Consider the following 18,929-nt stretch of genomic DNA (forward strand, 5'->3'; position numbering starts at 1 on the left):
ATGGTGGTTTCTAAAAAATTAAAAAATGTATCTTCCACATGATTTAGCTGTTAGCACTGGCTAAGATACAGAATCAGCCTAGGTGTCCATGAACAGAAGAATAGATAAAATGTTATATAATGTAGATTTACATAAAATGGTATACATAAATTTTGTTTAATAACATTTTATAAAGGTAATACGATTCAGTCATTAAAGAAATAACAAAGGCAGCCATTCAGGCCTAAATGAAGAAGGACCACTACTCAGGAATTCAAAATTTACTGATAAAGGTAAACCTCATAGGTAAAGATAAAACAGAGTGTTTTCTTTGGGGTTGTTTTGTAACTGATAGTCTCCTATCAAAACTGAGAGACAATCATATACAACAACTAAAAATCTATGCAGGAGGGCATAGGGGTGCACACCTTAATTCCAACACTTGGGAGGCAGAGGCAGTAGCATGGAGGCCAGCCTGGACTCTAAAAAGCTCAAGGCCAGCAAGACCCTGCTTCAAAAAGATACCAAAACAAACAAACAAAGTGAACGAAAGCAGAATAAAAACTATATAGATCAATACACCATAATAACAATGTGTGTAAGTTTTTGTATACTTACGAAATCTGCAATTAATCAATACTAGTTTTTAAAAAATAAATTATGATAATTGTAACACATAGGACACAACCATCAAAATGATTAAAATGCGTGTGTGTATATATAGTAAATGAAAAAGCATGACAAAAATTCAGTAAAAAATATCTATCTAATACAAAAGAAGGCAATCATAGAAAGAACAGTCTCAAAAAAGACATAAGATACATAGAAAAATAGCAAAACGGTGGTTACAACTGGTACCTCTTCAGTAATTAAATGTAATGCATTAAATTCTTTAATTAAAGCTAGGTATTGGTAGGACAGATTTACTGTAAATGTGAGCAAACTATTATATACATAATATATTAATTTTGAATTCAAACTAAGTAGGTTGAAGTAAAAGAATTGAAAAAGACTTTGAAAACCTACACTGTTGTTATTTTGAGTTTGTTGGTGGTTTGTCTCTTTTGCTTTTTGCTTTTCTTTTGTCTGTTTTTTCCTCTTAGATAAATAAATTTTAAAAATAGAAAAATAAAAACAATATGCAGATAGTAACTAAAAATCTGGAGTAGCTACACTAATAATGAAAACAAAACTTTTAACACAGATTGTTAATAAAGACAAATACGTTATTTCACGATGTGGTCAAATCATCAAAGGCTGAAATACAGTAATACCTCAGTTCAAGAATTTAATTTGTTCTATTTTTAGAAAAGATAGTCACATTTGTGTTTGTCAACTACTGCAGTTTGCAAACAAAAATTCTGTCAAACACTTCTGTTTATGAACCAAACTGTTTGCAAACAAAAGTGGGCCTAAACTGAGGTACCACTATAACTGTAGCCTTTTATGCACCAAACAATATAGCCCCAAAATACATAAAACAAAAATTGACACAGGGAGAAATAAGACAATAATAGTTGGGAGACTTACTGTTTCATCTTTAACTATGGGTAGAATGATACAAGATATCAGTAAAGACCCAGAGGACATGAATCATGCTATAAACTAACTAGACCTAACACACACCTAGAGAACACTCTACTTCCTAATAGAATATGCACAGCAGAGTACATAAGTGCATACAGGATATTTTCCAGAATATTTTAAGCTACAGAAACAGTCTCAGTAAATTAAAAAGAAAAATTGTACAAAGTATTTTCTCCGACCATAAGTGAATGAAATTAAAAATCACCAACTCAAGTGGAAATGCACAAATATGTGGACACCAAAAATGATATATTCTAGTTGATCAATGCACCAATGAAGAAATCACAAGAGAAATCAAAAAATTAAAAGGTAAAGTGAAAAGACATTATACTATAAATCTTGAAGGATTTTGGGAAAGCAATTATTAGTAGAACACTTACAGTTACATATTTCAATGAGAAAGAACTTCAAATTAATAACCTAATCCTCCATTTCAAAAAAATTGAGAGAAAGCTAAACTCAAAACAGAAGAAAATGATATGAGCATAGTAGAATAGGGAAAAAGGAAAAATACTAGAAACAAATCAGCTCAAAAGTTGGTTCTTTGAAATGGTCAACAAAACTGAAGAGGGCAGGAAGAAATAAAGATCAGGAACTTAAAAAAGGAACATTACTATTGAAGTTACTATAAAAGCACTGTGAAGTAATATGAAAAACTGTACATTATCAAATTAAGATAATCTATGTGAAACAGACAAAATTTCAAAAAGAAGTTACCACATGGATTAAAACAGAAATAAGACAATCTGACCTAGAATGGAATGACTGAATTAGTAAATTAGAAATACCTACAAAGAAACTCTAGTTCATATGGCTTCACTGATAAATTCAAGCAACTAAAAATAGCTCATAAACTTTCATAAAACACTATTACAAGGCTGGCAATACCCTGATACCAAAATGTGACAGAGACATGACAAGAAGACAACAGAGCAATATCTTTTACGAATACTGACATTAAAATCCTTGGCAAAACACTGACAACTAGAATCTAGCAAGTACATAATGAATTATAAACAATGACTCAGTGTGATTCATCTCAGAAATGAGTAACTACAACGTACAAAAAACAATGAATAATACAATACTACCAGGTGTGGTGGCACATGCCTATAATCTCAGCACTCAGGAGGCTGAGGTAGAGAGAGGATCAGTGTGAGCTCCAGACCAGCCTGGGCTACATAGTGAGTTCAGGGCCAACATGAACTACAAGGTGAGACTCATTCTCAAAATGTAAATACATTATTCATTTTAACTGCATAAAGAAAATAAATTCAGTATGATTGTCTCTGAGGCAGAACAAGCATCCAACAAACTTGTAACAGAATGAAAATTTTCTTAACCTGATAAATGTACAACTAACATCACACTGAAAGATTTTTCCTCCAGATCAGGCAAAAGATAGGGTTTGTCCATTGTCACTATTTCTACTCAACACTGTACTAAGAGAGTCTACTAAAGGCAAGGAGGCACAAAATGATATGATATTTGGATTAGAAAGAAAGACATAAAATTAATTCTATTTTCAGGTAAGATTTTCTTTATAGAAAATCCTAAGAAATGAACTAAAAACCTAGTGCTAATAAGCTAGTTCAGCAAGACTGCAGGATATGGGTTCAGCATTCCAAAATCAGCCTTCTATACACTAGCAATAAACAATTCAAAACAATTAAAATTCCACTTATCAGGGCTGGGGATTTAGCTCAGTGGCATAAGCTCCTGCCTGGCAAGTGTGAGGTTGTGATTTTGATTCCTGGTAACAAAAACAAACAAACAAACAAACAAAAAACCCTCCACTTATCAAAAAGAGTAAAATATTTAGTAGTAAGTCTAGTAAGAAACAATGTAAGATGTGTACATGAAAATTACAAAACACTGGATGATATTAAAGACATTAAAGACATAAAAACATGTATCATCCATGTTCATGACTTGAAACACAATATTGTAATGATAACAATAATCCCAAACTGATCTAAGACTCAATGTAATCTTTATAAAAATTTTTACTACCTGCCTTACAGAAACTGACATGCTGGTGCTAAAATTCATGCATAAATTTATGCAACTCAGAAGACTTAAAATAATCTTGATGAATGAAATTGGAAGACTCAATTTTAAACTGCAACCCAGAAGACTTAAAATAACCTTGAAGAATGAAACTGGAATTCTTCAACTTTAAATTGTACCACAAAGCTAGAATATAATGCTGCCAGAAAGATATATAGGGCAATGAAACAGAAACTTACATCCATAAGTAACTCTATCTATCTATGGTCAACAGAGGTCCTTCAAATGTGCTTAGACCATTGAATATGGAAGTAGTCTTTTCAACAAATGGTACTGGAATAAGGGGATATCTGAGTGTAAAGGAATGAATCTGGGCATTTGTCTCATACTTCATACCAAAATCAATTCATAATACAAAGATCCACAAGTATGAGCTAAACCTATTAAAACCCATGAAAGTAAGATAGGGTCAATCTGCATCAGCCAACAGTCTCTTAGATGACACCCCAAAGTAAATGAAAACAAAGAAAATTTCATCAAAATTAAAACTTGTTTATCAGAAGACATGAGCAAGTGAAGACAGCCAACATAATGTGAAGACAGCCAATAGAATGCCAGAAAATATTTACAAATCATAATGTATCTAGTAGGGATTTAATATCCTGAATATATAAAGAACAAATAACTAAACAATAAAAGAAAATATAAGTAGGAAAGATTTTTTTTCTTCAAAGAAAACATACACATGGCCAATACATGCCAGAAAAGATGTCTGGCATCATAAGTCAGAGAAATCTAAATCAAAACCATGCAATACTTCACTTGCATTAGAATAGCTATAATAAGTCCAGAGACAAGGATCACAGAAGATGCACAAACAGTGCACCACTCTCAGAAGTTCACTGGTAGAAATATGAATGCTGCAGTCATTTTAAAAAACAATTTGGCAATTCTTCAAGAATTTAAACAGAATTTCCTGACAAGGCAGCAATTCCACTTCTTGTTATATGCCCAAGGGAACTGAAAATGTACAGCCACAACAGACAATGTTAATAGTAATACTCATAATAACCAAAAACTGGATGAACCAAACAGTTCAACTAAGGTAGGGATAAACACTCACTCATACTGACTGAGTATGCCCTACCTGAAATGCTTGGGACTAGAAATGCTTCAGATACCTTATGAACAGGAGTTTAAGAAATACTGCTTAAATGAGTGCTGAATGCTGTCAAATATTTAAACAGTATGTGAAGACTGTTGCCCAAAATAAACAATGTAAGGAAAACAAGAAACAGCATAACTAGAATAGGTCATAATTAATGTGTTAAAGTTGTAGAATATGTTGGCATTTATGTAAGCAAATATCCATCATTATTTTACAAAGGTCAAAACAGCAATGAAAATAGATTAACTGGACTACACCAAAATTAAAAACTTTTGTGCATCTAATTGAATTAACAGAGTGAAAAAAACTTTTAGGTTTTTTATTCCACACAATGAGGAAAGTCTTCAAATCATATGTGATAAGAGGTCAACATTTAGAATATATAAAGAACACGCAACAACATAATCCAGTTTTGAAAATGAGCAAAAGAAATAAATACGCAGTTCTCCAAATAAGACATACCAACTTCAGTGAACATATGAAAATATATTCAATACCATTAATCTTTCTGGAAATATACATCAAAACACAGTAAAGTTAAGATACTACCTCTTACCCGAAAGGATGGCAATATCCCCCCTCCCCCCAAAAAAAATTACTGTTAAAAATGCAATGAGAAAAGGCGTTGGTGGTTAGTGATGGTGCCCAGCGGGAGGAAGCAGCCCGGCAAGGTAAGCAAGGCAGCCCAGGAGCACCTACACCCTCAAGAAGCTGTAGGATGGGGACCAGGCAGCACCTGCAAGAAAGGTTCCAGGAATTGGTAAGTGGGAAAAAAGGTCTTCTGCAGAAATACTTGAAGATATGGGGGGTGAAGTACAGATTATGCTGGAAAAATTTGGAGCTGACATTAACAAGGCTCTTCTTGGCAAGGCTCTTGCCAAGAGAAAAACACTAGAAGTGTATACCAAGGCTTCTTTCAAATCCAGTAGCCAGAAAATTGAACATGTGTGGGAAACATAACAAGAACAAAGGCCGACACTTAACCAAGAGTATTCTGAGCAGTTCCTGACCATGTTTCAGCAGTGGCATACAGATTTGAAGAAAGCGGAGGAACAAGAAGAGAAACTGGTGAGTATAATGTGACAATAACAAAAGGCTTTTCAACAGTCTAGAATTGTTCAAACTTAGAGACTGAAAACAGACAGTTATATATGGAGTTCATAGAAGAGTCTGGAGGACTGGAGAAGAATCATGATAATCTTCTTAGAGGGACTCAAACAGATATAAACTTAAAAAAAGAAATGGCTATGTTGCAAAAAAAAAAAAAAAAAAAGATTACGATGGAAACTCAGCAGCAAGAGAGATGGCAAGTGTTCACAAGTCTCTTTGGTCCATGTAACTCTTGATGACTCTTTGGAGACAGGATCTGACCCTAAATAACCTAACCTAAGTGACACAATTGTATCTTTAGCTAAGAGATACAGAAGTCTTTAGAGTAGTTTATAAATCCTAGTTAAATTTAACATCTTTAGTCATAAACGTTCTAGTTTAAGTTATAACATCTTTAATCATTACCATGTTTAAGTGAAAGATCTCCCCTTCTACTCACTTCCAAATAAAATCCAAAGTTACACGAGGAGCAGTTATTCTTAAATGATATGTGACAAGCTTCCAGCTCTTCAGCTATAATAGTGAATTTTTCTAGTACTATTAGTTTTTGTCAATAAAGAATATTCAAATTAAAAAAAAATGGAATCAGAATTCTTGTACACTGATGGCAGCAATGTAAAATGGTGATAAAATACATAAAATTTAACCCTAACCCTCAAACAAGTTTTAATATATGGTTCAATGGCATTAAGTACATTCATGCTGTTTTGCTACTATCAACTGCCATCCCACCATCTCTTCTCACTTGGAAAAACTAAAGCTTACTACTTATAAAACTGAGTAACTCAAGCAACCACATACCCCTTCTATCTCTTATGACAGAAATTTCTCCTGTCATTTAAGAGAAGCATCTGCCCAAAAAAAACTTCAAAATAGAAACGCTGTATGAGCCAGCAATTCCACACCTGGATATACACTGAAAAGAAGTCAGAGGAGGGACTCAGACAGATGTGTACAAACCCACAAAGCAAATTATTCACAACAGTCAAAAGGTGGAAGCAACGTAGTATGTATCAATGGAAGAATGGATGAGCAAACTGTGGTACATAAATAAATTGATGTATTAAGATAGTCTTCAAAGGGAAAAAATTCTAACATATACTAAAATATGAATGAACTGTGAAAACACGCTGAGTGAAATAAACCCATCACTAAACAATAAAAACTGTATGAGTCACTTAGATGAGGTAACTTACTAGATAGTCAAATGCGGAGAAACTGAAAGTAGTATGTTGGCTGCTAGGAGCTGGGAGGGGGAAGTAATCGAGTTGTTTTATGAATACTGAGTTTTAGTTTTGACAAGTGAAAAGGGACATGTGAATAGCAATGATAGCAAAACAATGAGAATGTACCTAGTGTCACTGAACCGTTTGTTTAAAAAAGGATTAAGATATTTTATGTATTGGGCCAGGGCTGCAACTCAGCGCACAGTGCCTGCTTTCCAAGTGCAAGGTCCTGAGTTCTATTCCCAGTACCAAAGAAATACAGTATTTTATGTATTAAAATTATTAAATATTACTATGACTTTTTAAATAAGCAACACCAAATGCAAGGTTAAAAATATATATATTTGGGAAGAGGAAATAATGAATATTTAAAAGGTGCTTTAGAAAAACAGAAGTCAGTATAGTTAACTTCAAATGCATAACGTACATCAGTGATTTTTTTTTTTTTTTTTACTTTTCCTGCCTTCCCTTATTGCATTTGAATTCTAACAGTCATGTTCAGCTACAGTAGTTCATTTTGGAAATCAACAAGTAAAACCGGGTCAGTAAGGGATTTAAAAGGAGTGAGGGTCTCTGATATTACAGAACTTTCAAAAAGAACAATTAAACTCTCTTGCTGAAATCACTGTTCAACGGAAATTGTTATATTCACATGAACTTAATTGTTACTAGGTAAGGATTTTTAAAAAATCTTTTGTAACAGCACTCTCATATTTCTACTTTTTCTTTTTCCACCACTTCAGAAGTTGCTTAGTCTCCACTCTAAGTCATTATGTACCACCTAATACCTTCCAGGACACTGCATTTAGGGTTCATTCTCAAAATAGAACAGAAGATGTCCTGCAGCAGATCCTAAGTGCCCTACTGACTGACAAATAGACATTTTTTTTTCTTTACTTGAGTTCTAATAGGCACGAGACTGGTATGAACTCCTTTCTTAGACTGTATCATGCTTTTTTGGTTTTTCATTTAAATTTTTCATTTTGTGTTACTCTGCCTATCTCTAAATACTAGTTCTCTATTATTTATCACTTTCTGAGCTGTTGTTTACTGCTTGATTTTCAATGACACTTTATGGCCTTCACAGGGGACAAAGTCTAATCTAGTGAACTTTCCCCCTTAACTGTGTAACAAGCCTGTGGATATTATCTAGTATTGCACTCATCGAGATGCCTATCTGAATCCCTAGCCTGCCTGGAAAATTCTACTCCATTTTAATGATTTCATAGACGTCACCTCGTCTGCCTTCACCAAATTGCAGTGGTTTTAACTCTTTCTTTAGATTTTTCTTTTCCTTTTCCTATTTCAGAACAGGGGCTGTACAATACTAATGTCTGATAACCTAACGACTGATTTATTAATCAATATCCAAAACACTACCAATTTGTGCCATATCTCTTTGTCTGCAGAAGCAATAATATTGAATTCTTAGTTGTTTTAATTAAAATAAAAAGTACTGAGTAGCTACTGACTGTTACATATTATTTTGAGGGCAGGCGAAAAAAAGGCAGAGCAAGTACTACATTGATAACTCAAAGTTTCAGAGGACGCTGATATTAAATGAGAAAATTTGGTGTCTCATTGAAAAAGTTCAGAGGGGCAAATGAGGAAAAAATGAGAAATCTGTGATAATTCAAGTAGAAAAGAGGAAAGAAAATGCAGATCAACTATACTCTTAGTTCCTAAAAGTAAGAAAGTGTGACGAACACCTTTATTTGTGAGAGATTAACACACTGCTTACCTTCAACTGATCAGACAAAAAGGAGTAATGGTTTTGGGTACAGAATTTGAAAGACATGCAAAATTTAACTGTAGTTTTACACATAAAAGACAATGGGACTTCTGACAACTCAGATCCATACCAATGGATCGGAGTCAAAATGAATGCAGATTCACAGATAAAAATTTTCATGTTAGACATAAAATAAATTACTGATATACTTAAAGACTAAGAGAAAAACATCCAAGAAATCCCGAGGAACAAAAATGAAGGTACTTAAAATGAAAACAAAAAACTTTTTTACTTGACAAAAGAAATTATATTAAACTAAACTATGGTCTAGGAAAACTTGAAGGAAGAGTATAAAAGTCTCAAACTATAGATATCAAAAGACAAATAAGATATAGAATATACTAAATGAAAAAATATATTACTTTGCTAATATTTATGAAAATATGAAAAATTATCAAAATTGACAAGTGAAGTTAAAACCTAACCAAAATGAAACACAAAAGTATTTCAAAAAATTTCCCAAAAAGGGATCCAGCCTAGATGGTTTTCAAATTTTCTAAAAGTTTTTTAAGGATGAGTAATTTCCAAACTATGAAACTGTTCCAGAACACAAAAAATTAGGGAGAGTTCCAAATTCATTTTACAAAGCTGGCCTATCCTCAAATAAAAACATGATAGAGCATAAAATAAATTTATAGACCAAATTCACTTATGAATACAAAGATACTAAATAATATACCTGAAAACAGAACACAAACATACGATCTTGATAGAATGCTCACTTTATGAATGAAAACCTTATACGTATATTAGATAATATCTTTATAAAATACAGCACTCACTAAGTCAAAAAAAACCCCTGGCACTAAGTGCCAGGGGTTTAGCTCAGGGGCTGTTTGGCAAGCACGAGGCCATGAGTTTGATCTCTGGTATCAAAAACAGAAAAACAAAACAAAAAAACCAGTGCAAAATAATTTCAACAGATGCCAAAAATGTGATCAATTTTTTAACGTCTATTTCTTACAAAAATAAAACATTGGTCAAGTACAAATGATATGTTCTTTATATTAGAAAACTTACTGTAACAAGAAATGATGTTTACCACTGCAGTGGTACCGTGGTTCTTGATTCTTTCCACAATTCTAGTCACGAACCAATTTTGGACAAGAACCAAAATCAATTTCAATGGTTAGATTCAGGTTGACTTTACAGGGAAATTTGATTCTGTTCATGACCAGAATAGTAGAGAGAATTCAGGTCATGATCTAAGGTACCACTGTGTACTTTAAAGTTGGGAGGTAACAAAGCTAATGTGCAGTAACAATACACAGACAATGGACAAAGCACACACGATAAGCTAATGATAAAAGTCAGAAGTAAAAATTAAATAAGGACTAAACAAAATTCACTAAGTATAAAGTGTACAACATTTAAACTGCCTAAAACAAGCAATAAAACAATGGAAAAATGTATTTATATAAGTAAACAAAAATTATCAAGTGTCATGGTTTATATCTGTGGCCCCCAGGCCTCATAAGTTTGTATTGTGCATTAGTGATGCTTCATTGTCTAGTGCTTGGATTGATGGTGTCAGTGCTCCACCCACATAGGGGTGGAGCCAGGATGTGATAATAGCAGGAAGAAGGTGTGTCTTCCTCTTTGCTGGTTCCTGCTTGCTGTTTGCAGCTGCCATGAACTGCGGCCCAGCCATGCCCGCCTGCCTTGGAGCCAACTAAGTGTGGACTGAAACCTCCAAAAACTGTAAGAAATAAACCTTTCCTTTCTGGACTTTGGGCTTCAGGTATTTTATCTCAGCAACGAGTAAAAAGTAACTAAGACACCAAGGAATAAACATAATGAGAAAAATAAGTTAAAATTTACTGATGGGCATGATAGAAAGACGTAAACTGAACATTTCTAAACTGTTAAAAATAAAAATTTAAAAGTAGCCAGGGAGCATTGGTACACCTGCTGAAGGCCTGCCCAGCGTACTCTACCTAACTGGGCAGCTTCAGTGTACCACTCTGGACCTGTCAAGGACCCATCCACTGACCCCAAGTAGCTGGAGAGCATCAGTGTGCCACGTGGGACCTGCTGGAGGTTTGCATAGCGTATTCCACCCATTGGGGAGCCTCCAAAAGCCAACTCAGGACCTAGTAAGGCCTGCCTAAAGAACTCCACTCAACTGGGCATCCCTCCTCCACCGCCAACTCAGTACAGATAGCTGTTCTCAACCCATGAAGCAACTGAGACTCTACATTTGGATGCCCAGGGGAATACTGGAAAAATGACAAAATGAAAGAGCAAAATGCAATCTTAAACCTCCAGCCCACCCCAAATAAGAGTAGGAGACATGGACATAGAAAGTGTAATTCACGTATCTGAAATTTCTGAAATGATACCAACTAAAGAAACAACTTCATGAAGCTGCAAAGGAAATTGATCAGAAATAATCTCTTGCGTAAAACAGTAAGTGGTAAATGTAATGAAAGAAATGCTGAACACATCTACAGAAAACATAGCTAAAAAAACAGAGGAGCACTAGAAAACGATGGAGACCTTTAATGCACAACATAAGAAAGAATCAAAATGCATGAAACAGATTCAAAGACATATCCAGGAAATCAAAACTTCCATTGAAAGGCAGCAAAACCACCTAAACAAATGTGAAGACAGACTTTTCAGATCTTGAAGACAAGATTATAGCAAGTGACCAGGAAAGGAAAGATCTTTCAAAAATAACAAGGAATCAGGAAATAATTCAACAGTTCCAAGACAATGCAAAGAATAATGATGTAAGTTGAAAGGTGTAAACGAAAAATGTGATAATATAAATAATATAAAAAGATTATTTATAGAAGTAATAACAGAAAATTTCCCAAACATGGGAAAAGAAACTGACATACAGGTAAGTGAACACAGAGAACTCCAATTAGCCAAAATCAAAATCAATCTACACCCAGACATAAAATAATCAACATCCCAGAAATCCAACATAAGAACAGAAAAAAAGAAACAAATCACCTATAAAGGAAAGCCAGTCAGAATCACAGCAGACTTCTCAACACAATCAAGTCCAGAAGAACATGGAGTGAAGTATTTCAAATCTTAAAATGACTTCCAGGCCAGATTGATGTACTCTGCAAAAATATCTTTCAAAATTGATGGATAAGTAAGAGACTTCCAAGACAAAGAACTGAAGAACTTCACGACCAACAAACTAACCTTACAAAAAATACTGAAAGATATTCTAGATAGACCAAAAAAAAAAAAAAAAAAAAACAAACCAAAAAAACCAAACCTACCAAGCAGGGAAAACAATTAAACAGTGGGGAGAGGTAAAAAACGAACAGCAGAAAGATAACATGAGAAAAAATAAGCCAATTTATATCAGTTATAACCATCAATGTAAATGGCCTCAATTCACCAACTGAAAGAAACAGATGGGTAGAATGGATCAGGAAACAACATCCAAACATATGCTGTATACATAAAAGCCATCTAACCCAAAAGGAAGTTCATAGATTGAAAGTAAACGATGGAAAACAATACCAACAAGAACCCCCCAAAAAAGCAGGGATAGCTATTCTGTTTGTAGACAACATGAACTTCAAACCAAGAATAACCAAGAGATAAATAAGGTCACTATACTGGTTAGGGGAAAACTTCAAGAGGAAGAGATAACACTCTTAAATATGGGAGCACCCAGCTATATAAAACAAATATTAATAGACATGAAAAATCAAAGAAGCATTAGCACAATTATAATGGGAGACAACACTCCATTGATGCAAACAGACAGATCAACTAAACAAAAAAGTCAACAAAGAAGTAATAGAACTCAGTCAAACTTGTGAACAAATGGACTGAGTAGACATGTACAGAGTGTTCCACCCAACATCAAATACAAATTCTTCTCAGCTACACATGCAATATTCTCTAAAATACACCATATGCTAGCCCATAGAATCTGCTTAGTAAGTGCAAAAGAATCAATATTATCCCATGCATGTTATCTGACCATAGTGCCATGAAACTAGAAATTAATGAAAAAAGAAACTGTAGAAACTCCATAAACACATGGATATTAAACAATATACTCCTGAACAATCAATGGGTCACAGAGGGAATTAAAGCTTATCTACAAGCAAACAAAAATGCAAATACAACTCACTGGAACCTGTGGGATGCAATGAAAGCAGTCCTCAGAGGGAAATTTATTGCAGTGAATTCCCACATCAGGAAAACAGAATGAACACAAATAAATAACCTGATGCTACAGTTCAAACATCTAAAAAAAGAAGGGCAAGTCAAGCCCAAAGCCAAAAGAAAGGAGGAAATTATAAAGATCAGAGCAGAAATTCACAAAATTGAGACTAAGAAAATACACAGAATGAATTGAGTTTTTTGAAAGAATAAATAAAATTGATAAGAACAAATAAAATTGATAAGCCTCTATCTAACCTTATTTTAAAAAAGGAAAGAAAAAACTCAAATTTATGCACTAAGGAATGAAAATGGAGAAATCACTATAGACCCTGTGGAAATACAGATCATCAATACCTACTTTTAAAATCTTTACTTTCATAGGTTCAATAACACAGAAGAAATGGACAGATGCCTAGAAACATATGAATTACCAAAGCTAGATCAAGAATACGTAAAACTGCTGAATAACCCAATTTCAGTTAATGAAACTGAAAATTTAATTAGAACCCTACTAACAAAGAAAAGCCCAGATCTTAATGAATACACCACAGAGTTCTACAAGACATTTAGTGAAGACTTAATGCCAACACTCCTCAAACTCTTCAATGAAACTGAAAGGGAAGCAATTCTCCTTAACTCATTCCTGGAAGCAAATACTACCCTAATACCAAAACCAGAGAATGACCCAACCAAAAAGAGAGAATTACACACAATATTCCTAATGAACACAGACACAAAAATTCTCAACAAAATACTGATAAACAGAATGCCACAAGTCATCAGTCACATTATACACCGTGACTAATTGAGATTCATTCCAGGAATGGAGGAATGGTTTAACATAAGCAAATCAATAAACTTAATACACCACACACCAACAGAATCAAAGATAACAATCACATGACCATTTCAATAGGTGCAGAAAAAGCTATTGATAAAGTCCAACAATCATTCATGATAAAAACCCAAAGGAATAGATGATCTTTACCTCAATCTGATAAAAGCCATTTACAACAAACGTATAGAGAGCATTATACTAAATGGTCAAAAACTTAAAGCTTTCACTCTAAAATCAGGAACATGACAAGGTTGTCCACTATCATAATTCCTATTCAGGATAGTTCTGGAAACATCAGCCAGCAATCAGACAAGAGAAATAAAAGCAATAAGGATAGGAAAGGAAGAAGTTAAATTATCATTATTTGCAATGATATGATATTCTATATAGATTCCCAAAACTGCATTGAAAGACTTCTAGATAACCAAATTTAGTAATGTAGCTGGATTCAAAGTCAACACTCAAAAATCAATAGCACTCCTGTACACGAACAACAAGTCCACTGAGAGAGAAATAAGGGAAACCACACCCTTCACAATAGCATCCAAAAAAACAAAACACTTAGGAATCAATCTAACAAAGGAAATAATAAAAGATCTAGACAGTGATAATTATAGTATTCTACAAAAAATATAAAGATTTGACAAGGAAAGACATTCCTTGTTCATGGGTAGAACAAACATTTTTGTGAAAACGGCCACTTTCCCAAAATTGTTATACATATTTAATACAATTTCAATCAAAATACCATTAGCATATCTCATAGATCTAGAGAACTGTCCCTAAAATTAATATGGAACCAGAAGAGACCTAGAATAGCAAAAGCAATTCTGGGCAACAAAGGCAAGACAGGAGGCAACACAATCCCTGACTTGAAATTATACTACAAAGCTCTGTGACAAAATCAGCATGGTATTGGAATAAAAACAGACCTAAAGATCAATGGAATAGATTAGACAGTACAGCCACAACTCCAAACACACTCAGCCACCTTATCTTTGACAAAGGGCCAAATGTGTTTACTGGAAGAAAGACTCTTTAGTAAGTGGTGTGGGAAATACTGGCTTTTCATAGGCCAAAGACCAAAACTACACACATCTATCACCATGCATTAAAGTCAAAATGGATCAAAGATTTAAATATTAAAACAGAAATACTAAATCTGCTGGAAGACAAAGTAAGTAGAAACCTTGAAGACATATTGGTAGGCAGAGAATTCATTAACAAAAATCAAACTGCATGGGAAATATTTGCCAAAATCAACAAGTGGGATCTCGGCTATTAGAAAGATTTTGTATATCAAAAGGAATCTCCAACAAAGTGAAATGAAAACCCATGAATTGGGAAAATACCTTAGCCAACTGATCCTCAGATAAAGGACTTCTATCTAGAACTTACAAATAATTAAAAAAAAAAATCAAGTCCCCAAAATTCAAGGACCCAATCCAAAAATGGGCATGTGAGATGAATATACAATGAAAAAATGTTCAACATCAATGGTCATTTGGGAAATGCAAATTAAAACAACACTGAGATTCCATCTCATCCCACAAAGAATGGCCAAGATCAAGAAGTCAACCAACAACAAATGCTGGAAGATTTGTTGGCGAGGAGGAACTGTTCCCCACAGTTGGGGAATGCCTGCCTGGCAAATATAAGATCCTGAGTTTGATTTCTGGTACAAAGGGAAAAAAAAAGAATATCCTGGGTTCCCTTGTTAGTCCATTATAAAAAAGCATATATTCATTTGTGCAATTTGTATTATTGGAGGAAACTAGCAAGACATCTTAGCACAATTAGTTCCTCAGCATTTCACACCGCAGGCAACTTTTAGGATTTTAAAGCTAAAAGAAATCTCATTCATCTTCAATTGCTTTATTTTTACAAATGAGCCAACTGGTAAAACGAACAATTAAGAAGCTTGTATAGGTCGTGTATATTTATTGACCAAAGCCACTCTCTTTTATCTTCAATCTAGGGTTTCTTCACCGTATCTCACAAACCTGCTGGGTATTTATTGTCTTTTACTGGATTATATTTGGTTTTCTGAAGTTGCAGAAGGTCATTTCTATTTTAATTAACTTATGTTCCTGATGAGAACAGAGGCTGTGCCCCTCTCACCCATAGACGCAGAATTTAGCAGGTTTGGCACACAGTGCGTATTTCATAGACTGTTGTAAATTGAGAGAATGAATGACTCAGATCACATGAACACTCAGTTTTAACCTTTCTAAAGATAAAGAAATGTGGAACTTTTCCAGTTTAACTCCACGTTCTTGATTATTTCAGATATCATTCTCCAGCCTGGTTTTCCAGTTTGTTTCTTTTAGGAAGCTAGTAAGAATTTAGAATGAATTCTTTCTACAAACCAATAATCTCAATAATATAGTTCCTTTGCACTGTCTCACACCTTTGATTAACAACAGCATTTACTTAAAATTTTCTTCCAAATTAGATAGTTACTACACATTGAAGGTTAGCCTTTTTTTTTTGGTCTTTTTGAGACAGGGCTTCACTATGCAGTTCAGGTTGGTTTCGAGCTCACTTTGTAGCCTACTCTGGCCTAAAACTCACAGTGATCCTCTTGCCTCAATATCCCAAGTGCTGAGTTTACAGATGTGTGCTGCCACTTATTGTTTACTCTGTCAAAATAAATTCTCCCTTTCAAACAAATTATAAAAATTTAACTGAGTCTGGATTTAGCACCTTTTAACTTTTTTATATCTAGAATTATCTTTCCATCTACATATTTTTGTTTTGGTATTTAAATAAATTACCTTTATAACCTAATTTGTTTGTGTTCAATATGTTCAAGTCACTGAACTCTCTTATCCTGGAATAACTACCCACATCTTTTTTAAGTAGGCACAGATGATTAAAAGAATTTCAGTTTAATGAAAACTGTTTTTAAAAGGTCCAAGTAAAAAGTGTTTTTTCTTACTGATCTGTTTATTGTCTTCCACTGTCCCAGGAAGCCCAGATACATGCTTCCTGTGAGCCTTAAGAACACTACAAGAATCCTTTTATTCAAAAATCCTATGCTATTATCCTCTGCCTATAGCCATCCTGAAAAACTCTAAAAAAAAAAAAAAAAAAAAAAAACCACCAAAAAACAAACAAACAAAAAAAAACCCTTTATTCAGGATCCTGCCCTGGATTATATACTATCACAGAGTTGGGAAAAATCTTAAGAGACTTCTTAGTACAGTTCCCAAAAATGAATCTGATATTCACCAATGATAAATCATTGTGGACAAGTATAGCACATAACTCCTCTATCACGGCATGTTTTATACATATTATACTTACTTATATTCATCATAGACTTCCTGTTTGGGCAGTGAAGTCTCAGGATGTTCCTCTAGAGTATTCCGAATCCAAGAAAAGGCATGCATTTGCTGTGCCCGACTAGATGACATGGCATTCTGATCACTAATCATAAAACAAAAACAGATTTTAGCTAAACTAGAAAGCAATTTATTAGTAATTTTTGAGTCAGATCTAAATATTCTATTTAAGAACTATGTGCAAACATATCAAAATTGACCAAACCCTAATGTATATACAAATTTCCCACCCATGGCTGTGAGCCATATTTTAGAGTAAGGTTTAGACTGAAGTTACTACACTCTTTCATTCTTATGCGGCTTCTAAAGAATCATAGGAGGCGGTAAAATGACAATGTAAGGTACTGGTTTTGATTAAAATTACAGTTGATGGCTATCTGCTCACTTATTTGTTTATTTGCCTATATTCAGAAATCAGAGACTTTTATAACAAGTATTATGGAAACTTTTTCTATTTCCTCAGTCTACTCAAAGAATACTGTATGGAAATAACTACCTTGAAATCTTACAATACCACTCTATGCCCAGAATGGAATTTACATCACAGATTCTAAAAGGATCTATAGTCTTTCCTGCAACTATGCCTTTACCCAGGCTAACATGTCCACGAAACATCCTCAGGTTTTATTACGTGACAGAATCCTTTATAAATTCATCCCATGAATTGAGCACCAGTGACAGCAAGATGAAAGCTGTCTTAGAGCTGATTCACCTCAGCTATCATTAAGTATAATTTATTTATTTAATTTTAAAGAAGATACTGAGTAACACCTTCTTTGTACTTTAAGATACCCAAGTTCTTAAAAACATATTTATCATGAATTCATGTTTCACTCTAGTAATCTTTTTTCTTTTGTTATGTGATGTGCTTATCTAATGGTGCCTTAAAAAATTCCTGCACCTTATTTCTTGCAATATTTATCCATTCATTCTTTCATTTTCTGTCCAACCTTTGTAGTTCTTCATAATGCATTAATATAACAATCTACATGTAACACTTAACTCAAATCAATTTTTATAGTAAATATTGAGTTGCATAAATTAACTAGCAAAACATGAAGATATATACTTAACTAAATATCATCAGACTCAAATGATCTATTATTTTACCATTCTGTTTTATGATTTTAGGACATTTTTATAATTTTAAAACTACAGTATGTGTAACACTCATATATCCCAAGGATGTCCTATGAACAATGTAATTATAGCGAAGACAAAAATAGGTATACCTTTTCTCTCCATTGCTGAGACCAGAAGGCAGCTGAAGGTAGAGGTAGAGTTTCTCTAGGTCTGTAAACTTCTCAACTTCTTGCTGGTTACAAAGAATTAAAAAGAAGAATCATTTTAAATAACATCTATTTTCCTCCCAACATGTAATAATCTCTAATGTACTAATCTCTCCCTGATTTTAAATTTAAATTTAAAACAGAAGCAACTAATCACCTGCCAAGTAAAACAAATCTGGACTTTTTTCTTGCCATTAAAATAATACAATTAGATTGTGAAATGCTTGTATTGCATATAACAAGTTAACAGAATATGGTATTTTCCAATTCTTACAGTTATAAATAAAATCAAAGATCAATGCTAGAGAAAATATCCTCATTTTAATCTCACTTTAAAGGAGGACAACTGCTGTTGGGAGCCGCAGCCCCGAGCCCGGTCGCCTCACTTGGCGGACGTGAGGCCTGTAGTAAAGAGTAAAGCCTGAGGTAGATTA

At 33.8% G+C, this 18,929-nt stretch overlaps 1 protein-coding gene and 1 pseudogene across 2 annotated transcripts in view; one reads left to right on the forward strand and one right to left on the reverse strand.

The window, feature by feature from the left end:
- The window catches only part of Rfx7 (regulatory factor X7), a 115,646-nt gene that overhangs the window by 18,105 nt on the left and 78,612 nt on the right, over positions 1–18,929 (reverse strand). For both annotated transcript variants that reach the window (XM_063249268.1, XM_063249276.1), the window contains 2 exons: positions 18,439–18,521; positions 17,169–17,291 (listed from right to left, as the gene is read on the reverse strand). In XM_063249268.1, coding sequence (XP_063105338.1) covers positions 17,169–17,291; positions 18,439–18,521 — 206 coding nt within the window. The remainder of the gene's footprint in view (positions 1–17,168; positions 17,292–18,438; positions 18,522–18,929) is intronic.
- LOC106028076 (synaptonemal complex protein 3-like) lies at positions 5,383–6,083 on the forward strand (annotated as a pseudogene).

The sequence above is a fragment of the Cavia porcellus genome, unplaced genomic scaffold (genome assembly GCF_034190915.1).
Source record: "Cavia porcellus strain 051 isolate PalLab524CR breed Dunkin Hartley unplaced genomic scaffold, mCavPor4.1 scaffold_1, whole genome shotgun sequence".
Taxonomy (NCBI): domain Eukaryota; kingdom Metazoa; phylum Chordata; class Mammalia; order Rodentia; family Caviidae; genus Cavia; species Cavia porcellus.